At 40.7% G+C, this 17,621-nt stretch overlaps 1 protein-coding gene across 7 annotated transcripts; it reads right to left on the bottom strand.

Annotated features, from left to right (window-relative positions):
* Positions 1 to 759: 759 nt before the first annotated feature.
* Positions 760 to 14,020, bottom strand: kansl3 (KAT8 regulatory NSL complex subunit 3). 7 transcript variants are annotated; one of them, XM_016677367.1, is made up of 23 exons: positions 13,787 to 13,966; positions 12,424 to 12,636; positions 12,051 to 12,323; positions 11,749 to 11,919; positions 11,553 to 11,643; positions 11,410 to 11,415; positions 11,114 to 11,299; positions 10,882 to 11,010; positions 10,430 to 10,546; positions 10,233 to 10,331; positions 9,876 to 9,947; positions 9,700 to 9,774; positions 9,444 to 9,601; positions 7,759 to 8,011; positions 7,240 to 7,396; positions 6,851 to 6,928; positions 6,439 to 6,612; positions 5,505 to 5,592; positions 5,159 to 5,286; positions 4,671 to 4,780; positions 3,697 to 3,895; positions 2,906 to 3,024; positions 760 to 2,089 (listed from the first exon to the last, which is right to left on the bottom strand). In XM_016677367.1, the coding sequence occupies exons 3-23, from the start codon at positions 12,257 to 12,259 to the stop codon at positions 2,084 to 2,086; spliced, it is 2,625 nt and encodes an 874-aa protein (XP_016532853.1). In that variant the 5' UTR covers positions 12,260 to 12,323; positions 12,424 to 12,636; positions 13,787 to 13,966; the 3' UTR covers positions 760 to 2,083. The 7 variants fall into 7 exon arrangements, with proteins under 7 accessions (XP_016532853.1, XP_016532855.1, XP_016532849.1 ...); XM_016677369.1 differs by lacking the exon at positions 12,424 to 12,636 and having other exon boundaries at positions 13,926 to 14,020; XM_016677363.1 differs by lacking the exon at positions 12,424 to 12,636.
* Positions 14,021 to 17,621: the final 3,601 nt, after the last annotated feature.

The following is a 17,621-nucleotide window of genomic DNA, read 5'->3' on the forward strand; positions in this document are numbered from 1 at the left end:
TTTTTTTATTTATTTAATCCACTAAGAAGCTGTAAAAACCTTGGCCTGTTACACTAACCTGGCTTTATTCTGTGCTAATGAAGCTTGTATGTTTTCCACCTTCATGCATATTTTTTTTCACTTCCTACCTCAGTCCGAAAAGGTTAATTGGTTTATTTAAATTACTAATTGGTTAACTGGTCTGTCGAAATTGCTTTTGTCTGTCCTGTGTGTCTTTGTGATGGACTGGCAACCTGTCCATGGTTTACCCCTAAAGGATAGATGGTGCATATAACGAATGTTTATAATTACAATTACACTCAGCTACTACTCTTATTCCTACATAGCTTTCCTTCCATTCCATGCTACTTATCAGACAAAATCCCAGTAAAATACATTGAAGCTTGTGGTTGTAATGTGTCAAAAGGTGAAAATACTTTTGCAACACACTGCATCTAAATGGATCCCCAAACACATAAAAATTACTTATGAGAAGTTCCTATATCAACATGTTGGATTCCTAAGAAACCCAGTTACTTACTCAGTTACTGGAGCTGATAGGGGAGGCAAAAGTAAACAACGTTTTTCTTAATGTCTGGCACCAGTTTCCTGCACATTTGAGCAAATTCTGAGGCTTTACATAAGAAGGACGAGACACTTATCTTTATCTTATCTGATTGCTGTTGCTGGGTGGAACTGAAGACGGGAAGTCTGCTGCAATGAGTGCGTTGTATTTATACAGTCTCTGTAAACACAAAATCGTATCCATCCCTCAAAATATAACACCAGAGTCTCTTTACTTGTTAAACACACAGGAAAAAGTGTTTAGATTGGTCAGGCAAAGCAAATGTTCTCAGAGGGAAGAAACCAGTTCAGTGCAAACAAGAAGGCCAAATAAAATGAAAGCAATGAAACAGTACAAACCAAATAAAATTTAAATGGTGGTTTAAGTGGAACAACGTTTTATGTGGGTTTTCCATAGGAACATGTTTAACAATTTCATCTGTGATTATAAACAAATAATGACATTTGAAATTAGTTTAGCACAAATGCGAAGGTATATCAGAGAAACCACGTAACACAGTCAAAAAATGAATACTGACATGATGTTCAGAGGCTTGTCTAAATATTCATACCCATACAACTATTCTATTAATTGCCACATTATGACTGCACAGTTTAATGCCTTTTACTGTGATTTTATGAGAACTAATGACCAAAACAGCATAAACCAGCAAAGTGTAAGGAAAATTATATTTTCATAATTTCTTAAATAAAATTTGGAAAATCACACGTATGTTTTATCTTAAAGTAGGAGAACTCTGAAGGAAACCGGATGCACCAAATTTTATTCAGCGGTAATAGTGTTAAGGAGACTGAATAAAAAAACCATGGCACAATTAAACATTTATACTATTTGTAAGAATCTTTCTAAAACTTCACAACTATTCTGGATTGGTTTGACATGTAAAATCTCAACAAGATATATCAAAGTTTGTGAATCACATAACCAATGCTAAATAGTTGAAGGGGTATAAATATTTTTGCAAGGCTCCGCAGCCAGCCGGAAAGAACATTATGTTTTAAGGAATGATGCTGAAACATATCACACCAAAATTTAACCAACGTTATCAAACAAAAATGTTCAAAATGTTCTAACTGTGACGTTCAAACCATCTACAACAAGTTGCGAGAGAACAATAATCTAGGGTTCGGCAAAAAACGTCAAAGTAACATTTTAGTTTATTTTTATTTGACAATTGCCTTTGTCAGGGCTAATTTACCACAATGCAGGTAGTTTTGTGGCTTACACTCACAATATAATTTTCTCCAGAGAGGATAACATGTGATCAAGTCGTATATCTTGCTGTCAAAATGCCCTACTTAAAAGCACAATGAGGAGGTCTTGCGTTGAAGCTCGAATCCCTCTACAAACACAGCAATCATGACTCCCAAGCTTCTCTCCTCCCACCCCAACGGGACACCCCTCTGGAGGACACGAGGCAGCTGTTTTTTTTCTGCACGACGCGGGGTGTTGTCTCCATCGCTGCAGGCAGAGAGCAGTCGCTGACGCGGCATCATCTTACACAGTGAGCCGAGAGGTTCATTGCTGTGAGAAGGGCACAGTGAAACCCAATGACAAAACTATTCTGTTCAATGACAAAACTGTTCTGTTCAATCTGCAGGAGCAATCACTTCACTTCCCCGTTTTGCCTTCAAGTGCTTGATGCAATTATGTGAGCCGACAGATTCTCACCAAGTGTCGGTTAAAAATATTGGTTTCACAATAATAAAAGAAAAATCTGTAGTAAAAATTTCATGTCAGCTAATTCTTTATATTTGAAAATAATTTCTGCTGCTGTTAAAATTACAGAATCTTTATAAAACTAACATTTATTGTGATTCTGACACAAACTGAAGCAGATCTACACTAAAAAACCCACTAAATTCAGTAGCAGTTTTTAAGTACTTTTTGTGCAGAATTTGTTGTTCCTTAAGGAGTAAAAAACTGAGTTTTCACTCTGAGCAAGAGTGATGAGTGGCACTCCATTAGCGTTTTTGTGACTGGAAATGATTCAAACATCCTTATTTCTGTCTTTTGGAAGCAAGGAAACACTTTTTTTCCCCCGCAAGTTCACCAGCAGCACACAGGAAAAATTGAGCAAAGACGTCTGCGTGTCAGTTTAATGCAATGTGTTGCAACAACCCAAGTTGAGATTTCATATGTAGACGTTTTGTCTTGCCCTGCGTTCAGTCATCCGTTTCCAAGAGCAAGTCGTAAATTCACCTCGATACGCTTTGGCAGCCCCATTTTAAGGCAGACTTGCGTTCCTAAATTGGTTTGTACGTGCTGACACACAGGGCAAGACAAAGCCACGCCGTGTTCAGAAGAACTAAAAAGCTTCACCGGGCTCCAGTGACGCACCTTGGGCTCAGCTGATTGAGCTGCCGTCACAGTTTCACCTGCTTGGCTGAACGCTGCTGCGCTACTCGGCTGTGCTCCGCGGAGGGTCACCGTTATAGAAGCCGGGGCTTTCTGCCCTCCTAACAACACACAGATAAAAACCCTGTAACAATAACAACCTAGACATGCTAGTGCTCCATACAGAACATAATTGTGTTTTCTCCCCCACCCCCAAATGGTTAAGACAGGAAAATCAAAATAAAAGGAAAACGATGGACAGATGAGTTTGATTTCAGTCTTTATTGCAACAGGCACAGGAACTGAATAATGCCACGTGTTAATGTTATTTAACTCAGGTGATTGGAAGGAACAATTCACAGCATGCTGCGAGATAATGAGACAAAAACAAAAGAAACATGCGATGATAATTATAACAAATGACTTGACAATGGCAGCAGGCTGGATTGAATGTTTTAATAAATTCACTAAACGTATCCAACATAATTTTATATTCAATTCTTCAGAATCAAATAATTAGGCAATTTTTCCATAAACATGAGTCCAAATGTGATAGTGACGCAGAGTCAGCAGAACGTGCGACTCTGCAAACTTTCCACCGGTCGACTCCTTCCGAGTAAACCCGTCTTCACTCTCATCCACAGAGCCGTCCTCTGTGTCTCTGCAATGCCGTAATCCTCTCTGGTCTAAAAATGTCCTGAACTACTTCTAAAACAGAGAGTGAATGAACTCCCCCCCCCCTCCGCCCCCGGGCATTCAACGTGGCCGTCGGGTTTTGGCAGTTCGACACATACCAGCGGTCTGATTGGTGATGTGCGCCAAGCCGGGCAAGCTGCTGGCCAGCTTGGCCAGTCCGCCGTTGGTGAGCAGCTGGTGGATGGCGGTGGTTTTCGAGATGCTTCCTGTTGTGACCACGGGAACTGCCCGGAGCAGAGCGCTGCCGCCGGTACTGACCGAGCTCAGGATCGCCTCCTGGGATTTTCCACAAACTGCCTGAAAGAAGAAAAAGGAACAAAAAAAACTTTTGAGAGATTTTCCTCATCAATCCAGCTTCATAGAATCATTTTAATATTAACATTTCAAATCTGATTAGGGGACTGAAAGACAAAAAAAAAAAAAAAATCTGTGCAATAGGACTCGTCTTTTCAGACATTTTGTAAGAGATTAGCTTGATGGAAAGCTAGTCTTTGAAGCTTTAAGCTTCAAAGACTCATCACAAAAGATGAATTTTAGTTTTTATTTTATGTTTTGGGATTCTTAGTTCAGTCATGTTACCTAGACTTTCCTCCTTAGATTAAAGGAAATTATTCTCAAGTTAATTTGAGAACACTGTACCATCTGTAAAGCACGGTGGTGGCAGCATCATGTGCTTTTGTTGCCAGTACTAACTGTGGATTTCCCAAAGCGGGTGAAGAACTACCTCCAAATTCACCTCAAACCCACAGCTAAACACAATTAGACACTGATTTCAACCCAAACTAAATGTGGTTTCACAATAGATTACGGCTGAAACAGTTAATCGTTTCAATCACGATAAATCAATTAGTAATATTGGTCAACTAATTTAGTAATCGATTAATTGTCGTCTCTTGTAGCCCCTGAAAACTGTTTACATGCGTCTTTGAAAGCCAGAAATAAATACAACAGTCATGTTAATGAGTGTAAGCAAAACTTCTGACAGCAACTGCAGCGGTTTTATTCCAATACACTCTTGTTTGTCATCATCATTGTAATTTGTACAAAGCGTAAAGTTTCTTTCCTCGTGTACCTGAGTGCTGCCTGTGCTTGTTGCTGTGGAGGGAAGGTTAGGAGCTTTGGTAACGATCTCCTGCAGACTGAAACTTAGGCCTTGCAGAAGACTGCTGGCGGAAGCCGGCGCTGCAGAGGAAATAAAAGCACAAACAGCAAATATGCAAGTTAAATATTAAAAGCAGACATTAGGACCAAATTAATACTTTCAGAAACCAAAAGGTTGAACACGTGGACAAACACAGACAAGCGCAAATGAGGACAATCACGTCCAAAACAGGGGGAAAGGTTCGGATCGGTGGCGAGCAGCAATGGCGCAAGAGGTGATCAATGATGATGTTTGCTAAAGTATGTTGCCCCTCACACACTGTCCTCATCCAGCGTTCAGAACTGCATTCTGACCCAGGCCAACAGATTACGGTGTGTGTGTGTGTGTGTGCTGGAGCTGCGTTCTGTTTGCACAGCTGCGTGCAACTGAGCGTGCGAAGCGGGACAAGACAGAGATACCTTGGGCAGTAGCTGGAGCTTGCACCTGGGCTGGTGTGGAGGACACTGACACCATGCAAGGCTGCACGCTGCTGAATGAGCCTGAGCCTGGGGACAGGGCACCAGACACCTCTGAGAGACTACCAGACCTGCAGTGACACACACACCACCAGTCTGCTCAGGAGCTACACCAGCAAAGGCTGCTTTGGCCGTCATTCGGCTCTCGAAATTCTGAGTACCACCTCTCATCGATCCCCTCTGCACCAGACACATTGTCGTCCAACAGGGGGGAGGCGTGGACGTGGGCGTAGGTACGCTTAGGGTTTTAGGAGCTCTACGTTGTGCCTGTGAGAGCGGGCAAGCTTACCGCTGGCCTGTGAGGAGTCCAGAAAGCTCCTTGGCACCCGGCACGGTCTGTCCCACTGCCACAGTTAGAGGCTTGCCAGAGACACCCACTGGGAGAAGAGAAACAGAGCCCGAGATCAGGACAGGCAGCTACGGATGGATTTATGAAGACAATAGATTGACTTTCTGCGAATTATATAACACCGTCATGTTTGTGAAGCACTTTGCTCCGCTTCTGTAATATTGCAATACCAAAGCAGAACAACAAAACAGCTTTGGATCGTGTCATTTTGTCTTGAAATCTGAATGTTGCTGGGATTTCTGGTGATTTTATCACTGAATCCCCAAACAATTTCTGAGCCAAGATAAAAAAAAAAACATATATAGTTTGGATGTTCTGAAAGAATTATCCAAACTATAAGATGTCAGGAGAAGTATCAGCAAATTAATAATAAAATCTTGCTTTTTTTTTTAATAGAAAAATAAGTACACAAGCTATCAAAAATAAAGATAGAGCACCAGAGCAACATCATCATAATCTGAAATGATGATGGCGAGGGTTATGATGATCATAATCTGAAATGATGATGGCAAGGGTTATTAAAAAACTAAATAAAAAAGGATTTATAAAGGTTTTTTAAAAAACAGAAACTGATATATATATATATATATATAACTTGCCATTTCAACGTGTCCACAAATTTTATGTCAAATTTCATTTCATTTCAGGGTTTAAAGTGTGAAATAAATAAATACGCAAATTACACATTTATGAATTAAAGTCGATGATTTTTCAAACAAAGACTTTCCCTAAGTGCTGGGAGCGGCGCACGTCACCCGAGATGAATCATTTTCATGATTAAAGACACACAAAAGTTGGCACTTTGCTGCAACAGCAAAGCACAAACCAAAACACCACAATACGTGGAAATATGGAAGTTATCCAGATTCTCTACCTTCAGCAGGGCTGATGGCGCCTCCTGCTGACTCGCTTTGGGAAACAATGGTAACTTTAATCTTTGCTCTCTTGGAGGCTTTGCTGGGCGTGGGACTGGGTGTCTGCCTCCTCTTGCCGTGAGGACGTAGTTCGTCTCTGTCCAGGCCTTCCAGCTGATCGCTGGTCACTGGAACTGCAGGGGCAAAGAAGCATCAATACACAAAGACAGAAGCACTGAATCAGCCTGAGTTAATAAGGGTTTTAATTCCCTCGCCAGCCAAAGTATGATCATTTTCACCTCTCTTTTGATTATAGTACATTTCTACATATTTTTGTACTCTTAAACTGGCGCTTTATTTGAACTAAGTGGAAGAGAAAAGACCAGAAGACAGGACAGAGGAGGAGAGGAGGAGAGATAGATAGATACTTACCAAAAATACAAGGAGGGGTGCCAGGAGGAAGATTTTTCCTCACAAGCATGTTTTGTTTCATAAAAGCAGCAAACTGAGCTGGAACGAATCGGAAAAAAGCCAGAAAGGAAAGTTGCAGAAGGAGAGGAGACAAAGAGGATGAGAGGAAAGCAATTTCAGTCACGTTCCATCTCACCCCCGTCGGATGTCGTGACACGATAAAAACGCGCTGCAATCGTTTTCACATCTCGCATACCACGGCGTCTGCTCGCGCAGAGTTCAGCCAAAGTTGAGGCGATTAACTTCCAAAAATGTTTAAACAAAAGGGAGGGTTGTTTATGCTCAGGTACCAGGAATGTGAAAGCTTACAGAGCGTTTTTAATGCATCCAGCGTTGGGAGATTAGCTAACCTTGAGCCTGCTTGTGTGTGAGCACGGTGCCAGAGCGCTGCATGTGCGTCTTGAGGAGCTGCGTGGCCGTGATCAGGCTGGACTTTTGTGCTGGCGACAGACCAGACGTCTTCGGTTTGGGGCTGGAAGTGGGGCTGCTGCAGACGCTGGACAAATCCTGAGATGACAGAAGAGATGTGCCACAACTCTGAGTCAAGTGAAATATCCAGGATTTATTTTTTTATATAGACGAACACTGAAGCTAGTTATCAAGTTTTACACTCTTCTGTGGCAGGAGAATAAGTGTGACCAAAAACGGTGCTCCCTAGTTTAACTGTAAATTATTTATCTTGGCTTGTGGGTCTGGTGGACCTGCTGCATTTTACTGTTTGAAACTTTAAGATACAAAAAAAATAGATGTTCACTTCAAACTTAAGTTGTTTTTCCCCCCCCAAAATTGTTCAAAAATGTTTCCATTAAACAAATTTATTTTTGTAATTCCAATTTGTGCAACTTAATGTTCACAGGATTGTAACAAACCTCTGAACCTGAGGGTGAAATGGGAACTCTAAGAGCCGGAGACGAAGGTCGACCTCTCTCCACGTCAAAGGGAAGCTCCCGTCGAGGCCGCTTCTTCTTCTCCGTGTCCAGGTCTCTCATCTCCCCGGAGCCGTGACCGTGGCCCTCTGCCCGGGTCAGGACTCCTGACAGAAAGTCAGCTATCTCATCCTGAATGCAGCGGTCCACCATCGTCTGCGTCAAACCTTCCGACTTCATCTTTGCCGAATTGATTCTGTGGAGAAATTCATGGACCTTTTTATTTATTTATTTTTTTCAAAAACAGAAAGTGACATCTGAGGTCCAGCCACTTTAACTCCACACAGTCTCTTTGCCTCATATAAAGTACTGATGTTTTATTCTATTTTTTTTTTTAAAAAGAAAAATTACATTTATTTGGTGGAGAAAAGCTTGATAACTTGCATGCATGAACCTGCAATGTGAGGCTTACTCAATCTCTATTCAGACATCAGCTGAGACTTCTCAGCAAGAGAAAAATAAACCCAAGCCATTCTGCCGCCTCTGTTCTCTTTGGCGATTCATCCACAGACCAAACTGAGCCAGCTCTGTGCTGCTTACACGCAAGAATGTTGGCGTCGTAGAGCAACTGAATCACCGCAACATCAGGGGAAGCCTGTTCCAACAACACGCCGAGACGGCGTACAAACCAGCACATTAACGCCCCCCAATGAAGCAGCAGCGAAAATCAATGACTGGAGCGCTGCTGCTGCTCCAGCTGAGCAAAAATTAGAAGGAAAAGCTGCGAGCGAGCGCCTCGCCTTCACGGACACACAGAGCTTTGCTTCACCTTTACGGCGCTACCTTGTCCTGATCCCAGATCAGCTATTTGGGATTATAAAGCATTCACCCGGATTCCTAAGAATGTTCCTATTTAAAATGAACTGGGGCCCAGTTTAAAATCCTATAGAAGTGACGTGACCTCTTTTTAATCCCCATTCTTCAATATACGTGCGCGTCTGAGAAAGCAATACAATCGGTGAGTCAGGCGAAATCTGATGAGTTGTCATGTAAGAAGATGATCAGCTAAATGTTCATCGATGCTAAAGCCCCTCTTTTCACACAATAAAGGTCAGAGTAAATTAAATGTGAAACTCTGGGAACTCTTTCATTTTCCAGACTTTTCAAGATTACATAGATTAATAAATAACATGTTGTTCTTGACAGATGGTGATAAAAGACCACATACGTTCAATAACAAAGCGATAAATAACAGATAAACAGCAGACAAAAAGTAGACCTGCAAAAAATATTGCAACACCACCATCAGTGTGTGCAATATTAATATCCCAGCGGTCTGGACTAATATATTCCAGGTGTGCGTGTCGATGCAATATGGAGTTTCACAGCAGGAGACGCCCACATTTAACAAAAATGACAGAAAGTGCTTGAAAAATCTTCTTTAAAAATAAAAATCTCTTCATGCTGGTATGTCTTCACGTCAACAGCTGCATGTTTGGTCAAAGAGTCGTGCAGTGATACCACCGTCTCCCCGCATTCTGATTCTCCAAGCTCAGAATATAACAGAGAGAGAATTTAAAGTTAGCTAACGAAGAGGCGTCAAGCTGCCTCTGGAGGTGCAACAGGACCAGTAAGCTTTTAAACCGGCTCCTGCACCAGTTTAAACCTTGATCAGGGCGGCGACCGACCTGAGGTTGTCGTCTGCTCCTCCGACCACCACCAAGCTGTTGTCGGCCCTCAGCTTCTCTCTGAACTCCTCCATGCCGTCTGTGGTGCACTGCAGCGCATTCTGCCCAACCACAAACAACACGGGGGTCTTCATGTCCAGCAGCGGGTCGTCCACGTCCTGCAAACCAGCGACACGCCAGCGGCTCATCACAGACCCGAATTCAAGCTGAAGGTCACACTTTCTAACAGCGAGTAGGAGGACAGCTGAGGTCTCACCCCTCTGGGCCCGTTGACCGTTAGGAGCGGAAAGCCGAGACACACGACGGCCGTCAGATACTCCATGAGGGACACCTGGCAGAAAAATGGATTCGTGTTTTTATTTAGAAAAAATAAAAAAAACACAAATTTCCATGTGATGACGCGTGATTGTGATAATATTATCCAACTCTTACATGACAAGCGATAAGCGCACCGGCGTTCCAGCCGACCAGGATGATGGGCTTGTGTGGGAAGTGACTGTGAACCTGTCGGACAAAGTTTACGAAATAATGTCACTACAAACATTTTACAACATATGTGGATCTGCACACTTGGTGAACTGCCAAATCATTCTTATCCTGGTTTTAGAGCCATAGATTTTAATCGATAAATACAAGGATTTTGTTAGGCTAGTCATAATATTTACAAACAAAAAAAAACAACAACTTCTTTAGATGATATTTTTATAGTCATAATTATTTTTAATGTACATCTTAAAAACACCCTTAGGAAGCAAGCACACAGTGATAAACACATATATAAAGACACACCTCCATGACTTTGGCTCTGACCGTCCCCAGCATGTGCTCCAAACACTGTGTGATTCCAATATTGGCCCCACTGTTCACATGAGTGTGCACCGGGATGACCTGCAGTAAAAACAGCACTCATTAAAACTTCTACCTGCAAGGAAAGTGAAGTGACTTCCATTCCAAATGGAAAACTAGAACAAAGGGAGCTTTTCGACCTTTCCCAGGCAGGAGAGCTGCGACTGCCAAAACCTCATCCTCCGCGAGGTGGAGAGAGCCGGATTTGTTGGGCTGGACGGCGCGATGAGAATCAGAGGAGAGCCAGGAAGCTTGCACTGCAACATACAGATGGAAGGAGAGTGGATCGAGTCGCATCTATCTGAGCAACACGCTGCGTCTCGCAGTCTTAGTCAAACGTTAGTTTTTTTTTAATTAGTTTTTTCCATACAAAATTGTAGTAAAATACATTCAAGTTTAAACCAGGGCTGTGTGATGTAGGGTAAATATGCAATAACAATAATAAATAAATGAAAAGCCGCTGCTAGAAGATTTCTGACACAACAAGCACAGGAAAAACTTTGTTGTCATTTATTCAAGATTTGACCACAACAACAACAACAAAAAAAGAAACACATCCAATAACCACTTTGTCATTAGTCGTGGTTTTTACCGGTTTGTTCTGCGACAGAACCCCAATGGCAGGATCCCAGGGACGCTTCAGCAGCAGAGACAAAGCCTCCGCACTCGGAGCTCCAGTCTTTGCAGACGGCAGCAGCATTCTGTCGATGAGCGTCGGCAGCTTCGCATAAACAGACAAATCAAAATTTAGCTCCCTGATCAAGCAAGGTAATGAAATATTACATGCACCGGCTCCCGGTGTTCGTTCAGTGACTAAATCATACCTTGCTTTTTAAAGTCTGCAGCACATCCAGGTAAGCAGCGAGCATGGGGAGGCTCAGCGACTCGATCAGCGTGGTGTGCAGCCACTGCGTCAGCTTGGTTTCCCAGTTCACGCTGGCGAGCGCGTGCCGCACCTTCCTGGCACACTTGTCTACAGCTATCCTCCGCAGAATGGGCTCGTTGGAAGCCTGAAATACACGGATGAAGAAAAAAAACGTGTCGTTACTGATCAAGTGCGACACTGCGGGGCCTTTCGTCTAAATACCAAATCCAGAAAAACGTATCAACTTTTACTCACAGAAAACTGAAGGCGATTAAAATATTCAAGCACAGAAAGAAAAAGAAAAGAAAAACAAACATTTTGATGCGTTCCACACATATTAACCGCCTAGAGTTGAAAACTAAGAAAAACAGCAGCAAAAAAAAAAAAAAAAAAGTTACATTTTCATTGGCCAGTCGTGCCAGTCTTTCTCCCTGTAGAGCTTTAAGGACTTTGTTGAACAACTTGTTCTGGGTCACTGACCAGCCCGTCCTGAAAAGGAAAAACCATCTCAAAACACTGACCTGCTGATACGTGTGTCAGACTTATGAGCTTCAAATAATGCAGTAGAAGTGATCAGTAAGCATGTCTGGTTACTTGTTTATATGTTCCTCCCAGTCATCTGGAGGTGGGGGGCCGTCGGCGGCTGTTCGAGCAAACAGGACATGCCTCTCGCACTCCTTCATCACACTCAGAGCCTTCTGGTTGTCATACAGAGGAACAGGTGTTGGCGTGACCGTTTCCACATCTATTAGGGAATCAGAGTCTCTGTGCGGGAGAAAACAACAAAGGAATCGTACAAGGAACTGTTTAGGAATGATCCGCCCTTTAGAGTAAAACGAAAAAAGTAGCCACGCGTCTGTTTCCTTAGAACACTTAAAAACTGTTTTTATACTCACGATAAAGCCTCAGGTTGACGACGCGGCGTCACAAACAGCGTTCTTGTGGGCCGAGCGCTGCTGGCATCGGGGTGAGCGTTCCACGGTTTGGCGTAGCTGTGGTCCAGAAACACCAGGTCCAGCTCGCGTTCGTAGGCCGACAGCTGGAAAAGCAAGGACGTGCCCATCTTGCGTGCGGATGACTGCAAGTCCTTATCCCCGCGGTGCATCTTCTTCCTGAGCCACGCCCGGCCCGAAACAGACCCCAGCCACTGGTGGGGCGTTTAGATGAGTCTGGAAAAGGAGGAGCAGGAGAGCATTTAGAGATGCTTGAAGAAATAAGAAAATAACTTTTTTTCTTGTTTTACTGCCTACTGAGGAATCAGTGTCAGACTTTGTGTTTTGCAAAGTTATGCACTGTTCTCCTCACTGTGATGGCTTCTGAGGGAGAAATCCTCCGTGACTTTTCAGAGTCAACAATCTTATTTTACCCAGCCCAGCGTTACTGCTCTTCTCGCCGGAAGAGGTGAAATCTTGTTTACAGATTTCACCTCTCACGTTGGTTGATTTATCCCAACTGCACTGGCAGTGTTCAATGTGACGTACACTGAAAAGCACATCAATACAAAACAAATTACATCAATTTGAAACCACAAAAAGTATCTTACAAAAAGTAAGAGACCTCATCTGTTCATATTGGAGGTGAAACAAATAAAATAGAGGTGACTATAGAGGAATTAGTGGAGATTTAGATCATATTATAATAATGTGAACGTGAACAGACCCAACTGGAGATTGTCCCACGAAGAGATAACAGCAGATAAGTTACTTTTAGCAAGTTTCCAAGCACTTTGTTGGCGAATATGCTAAATAATAATATGTAGTCTAGTACTGAAGTTTCTATTCAACAAAATCACATTTGATTTGTTTCAAAGCTTGAGAAAAAGTTTTCTAAAGTAAATGTTCAACTCCATAGGTTTAAATGTAAAGTTGAGAAACGTAAATAAACCCAGAAATTCTGCCTTTAAGGTGCAGTCGCTGTCCTAGTTTTGAACCTTTTGTTGCGATATTGGCATCATGTAAAATATAACACACACACACACACACACACGTCGTATTTATTGCATGCATAAAGCTACATGTATGTTAGCTAATATATTATTTATATTAACTTTATGCTTTATAATGGATGTGATTTTTTTTAAACTACCATGCTATCAGGCCTGCATTTGTGGAGGACAACTAAACACTGAATCCACAGCTTCAAAAATTATACATGAAATCTTGTCGACCCAGAATATTTTTCTTCGCTATTCATGCTCATGTGTCAATATTCTAGCACACATGAATAATAAAAACTCAAATTACAAAAATGTCCACTAAGTATGTTCATCTGAGAATGCTTCGTCCGCCAAGAAGCAGTGAGCGGGATTAAGATTTAGAAAAGCCAAAAAGGCTAAAGTAGTAAAACAAAACACAAATTGAGAAGACAATTGTCATAATAAATACAGCTTCAGTCACTGCACGTAAACGTATTTGAGTTCTGTGTAACATTAAATAAATCATGATAACCCCCACCGAACATATCGCATAATTGATTTTAGTAAATATTTAACAATACAAAACATTATTAGTTTGAAAAGGCTAAAGACCCTGAGGACGGAGGGCTGGAGTGGGTTGGCCTAGCAAAAGGATGTTAGCATAGCAAGCTAAAAGCAAATACGTAAGACGTCGCTAGAGCTTTCAGTAAAATATACCTCCTCATCTGATTAGATCATCTTTGTCGGTATGACTTCAGACCGCTTCCGAGCCGAGTAAGATAAAAATAGGTTTGTATTAAACAATATGATGAAAATGTTGCAAGCAACATAAAACCACTCTGCGTAAAGCCCTTACTTCCTTTTGTTGTCTGGTTTGTTGCCTTGTCCTGCTACAATTCCCCCCCTTTTCCTCGCACTGAAAACAGGCAGGACAGAAGAAGCTGAAATGTACCCAATATGGCAACCCTGCATGTGGCTCCTCAGAGAGTAACGCAAAACATGGACTGGATCACTGCAGTGGATCATAAAGCTGGAAACTGGTTAAAAATACAAAAAAGTAATACAAATTAAACGGACTGTTTTTTTGTTTTTTGTTTTTTTGTTTTTCCAATAAATAGAACAGGGTAATCCGAGGGCCATACCATTAAAACAAGTAAGACATGTATCGTCATTTTTTATCTTTATCACAATAGTAATATAAAATATTCTGATAAAATTCCAAGTCCACACCGCCCACCTCTACACTCACCATCTTAAAACAATCACACCTACTTCTAAACATGCACAGACACCAAATAGTTGAAGGTCATACAAACCCAAAATTGAGCTCAAGGAGTTAACAGAACAACCCTCCCAAAAAATTATTTTGCATATTTTATATTTTTTATTTGTTTTCCCCAAGGGGCTTTGACCCCTTCCAGTAAATGAAGTAAACGCTCCTTTATTGATGTTTGATTCCAAAGGTCCCTGCAAAAACAGTATTTAAAAGACACAGTCCTCAAAGGACATTTCAGCATATTTTTCTTTACCTGGACAAGCTGACAAATCACAGAGCCACAATGGTAAGTTTTATTTAACAATTTGCATTGACAGTTCCTTGTGAGGGTTTTTAAAACTCTTGTTACATTTTTTTTAATGAATTGTTTGCTTGAACTTTAAATGTGCACGCATACATAAAAGGATTGATTATATTTACATAAAAAAATTATTCAGTTGTTTATTAAAGTGCACTGTGTGTTCTTAAATCTAAAGAAATATTTGGCGCTGGCTTTGCTGCTCTGTGTCCTGATATCGCTGTCAGACTCCCAGTGCATTTTCAAACGCAGGACACCTGGTAAAACGAAACATTCACAGAATACTTATGGTGCTTAAATGATAAGGTTTCTTTGCTTTAAATATTCAAACCCATATCTTGGTTTTGTTTTTCCCTTTTACGGTGCAGAAAGAGAAAATCAGACCCATTGCCAGGATAGTGTGGATTTGACATGGCATCCTAAAGGGACAAAATAGAGGAACAGTGTGTGTCAAGATTGTACTTGTGATCAATGCTGCAATGGGTACGTGCAAAAAAATATTTTATGATATTGTGAATACAAAAGAACAGTTAGATTTACATGCATACATTTCATTGTTTCTTCTGCTTGCCGTCTGATTTCAGGTATGCAACTCCAAGAAAATTCCCTGAAGATTGTGTTTCTGTTTTTGACCCGAAGTCATGCCAGTATGTTGTCCACAAGAAAGACAACCCATCTGTGCTCTGTCCCGTTTTTGCTGCTGTAGGAAAATAATGCAATTATTGATCCAGTTGATCTAAACATCCTAATGATGGTTTTATGAAATACTAAGAAGATCCTTTAACCTGACTTTAATCTGTAAAGGACCTTCACATGCCTACAGAATAAATAAAGAATGCAAAAAATGTACTTGTGACAATCTACACATTTCAGCTCAGCATGGTTGTTATGTGTTTGCACAAATAAAAGATGTTTGACCTTCTGAAATCTGAAATGTACCCAATATGGGTATTGATTCAAATATTTACTCAAGGCTGACATTTTCATCTCCAAAAGGCACAGTGACAAAGGATTTCAAGGGATTAAACCTCTGGTGTCCAAACCTTTTGCCAGGAGTGCCAAAAATATCAAGTTGAAAGTGATCATCGGCCAAAAACATTAAATAAAAAAACAAAACAATTTTACTGTAAATTATTGTCTTTTAATCTAACAGTAAGCTAAATGTGCCACATATTAATGAAACAAAATAATTTGAATATATAATAACTGTAGATCCACGATAATGTAATTTCATTTGGCTTTATTGTCTTCTCTTTTGGTTTAAAAAAACTTTAGTTTATTCCCAGCTACAAAAACACTGATCATTTTTTTGTCTAACTGTGTTTAGACAGGTAGGCCCACTTAGGTCTGGTTTGCTGAATGTTTGTGGCCCTATATACAAAAAACTAAGAAAAGGAAAACAACAGTTTCAGTTTCAGTAAAACATTGATTAGCAGTGGCAGCCAGATCAAGGCTGAAAGGACACGGCAAAGGCATTTTCACACTCATCTCTGTGGATCCAGTGTGTTTTTCATTCCTAATAAACAGGGAGAACCATATACGGTATTTCTTCCCATGTACGCATTTGCTGTTTGCAGTGAATAAGTAAGCTGCTCTGTGAATTAGTTAGACATGAATATGAAAGACATATTTAGGAGAATTTAGTTTGACCTCATATTAATGAAAGTGGGAACAAACATCCACAGATACTATGTTCCTTTTTCTGTAGATTCAGTGTTTTTCACCTTAAAAAGGGAAATACAGAAATGTGATTGCAGCTGGAGTGCCAGCTGCTAAAACTAGGTAATCCAGCTATTGCTTCAGATATTTGAAAGGAAGGAAGAAAAAAAGAAACTATAGAAATTCATACCACAGACACCAATGTTGATCATGCACTGATACAAACATGCTATATTTTGCAATTTACAAGAAAACCTATGAAAGAAAATATATATTTTTAGTTTACACAAGCAGTAAATAAGTCACAGTTGAAACCAGAAGTTTAAATAAACAAAATAAAAACACACTATTTTTTTCTTCTTTTTTTCCCCCCCTCACTGTCTGCATGAAGTTAAATCAGGCCAAACTAATCTTGCTTCATTCAGAAACAATATTATTTCTTTTTGTCAAATTCCACAATAAAGAACAAAATGTGTCAGTTTTTTTAAAAATTAATGTTAAAATTCAAAAGTTTACATACATACGTATGAACTTCATTATGACTGTCTGAGGTTCAAACTGTCACTTCAACATTCTCTTTCATTGATGCTTTAGTCATTTTCTTTTAAGTGTTTCATCATTGAATATCCACATCCTGTAACGTTTAAGTAAACAAGGCAGAACCAAACATGCAGCCAAGACAAGGGGACAGTTACCAAAAGGCTTATTAGACACAAAGCGATGGTGTTGAAGTGGTCCTGCTAGATGTGGTTACACTGGCGCGTCTGGGACACAAAAACAGAGATGAGTGTCATGACTGGATGAAAACTAGGGAAAAATAAAAAGAGAGATTTACCAGGAGACAAGCAGGGTCAAAAACCAGAAACTCTTTGAATATTGGTGTCCGCCTCCAGCTGTTAACAGGTCCACTATGGACTGGTCCTTTTTTGTTTATTTTACTACCTCATATCTGGCCACTTTTAAAGACTAAATGCAGAAAGTATTTTTGATCCATATCATAACGTTTGTACAAATGCTCTATTTTTCCTCATGAAATGTTTCCGTGTATGAAGAACACTTTGGTTTTTTCCCATCATTTCTGAACTGTGAGAATGTTACATGAGATTACTCCAGAATAGATTATGTAAAAGCAAGAAAACCCAAAAAACTCCAAAGTTGTCTGGAGCTCAAGACTCGAGTGCTCTCACACACTTGGGTTAATACCCTTTATAACAAACAATGCAAATAAAAAAGAAAAAGGCATATAGAAGGAACACATGTCCAACAAATGTCTGGAAAGCTTGAGAGATTAGGCTGCCAATTTTACAAACAAACAAAGG

Source organism: Poecilia formosa, unplaced genomic scaffold (assembly GCF_000485575.1).
Source record: "Poecilia formosa unplaced genomic scaffold, Poecilia_formosa-5.1.2 Scaffold5, whole genome shotgun sequence".
NCBI classification, from domain to species: Eukaryota; Metazoa; Chordata; class Actinopteri; order Cyprinodontiformes; family Poeciliidae; genus Poecilia; species Poecilia formosa.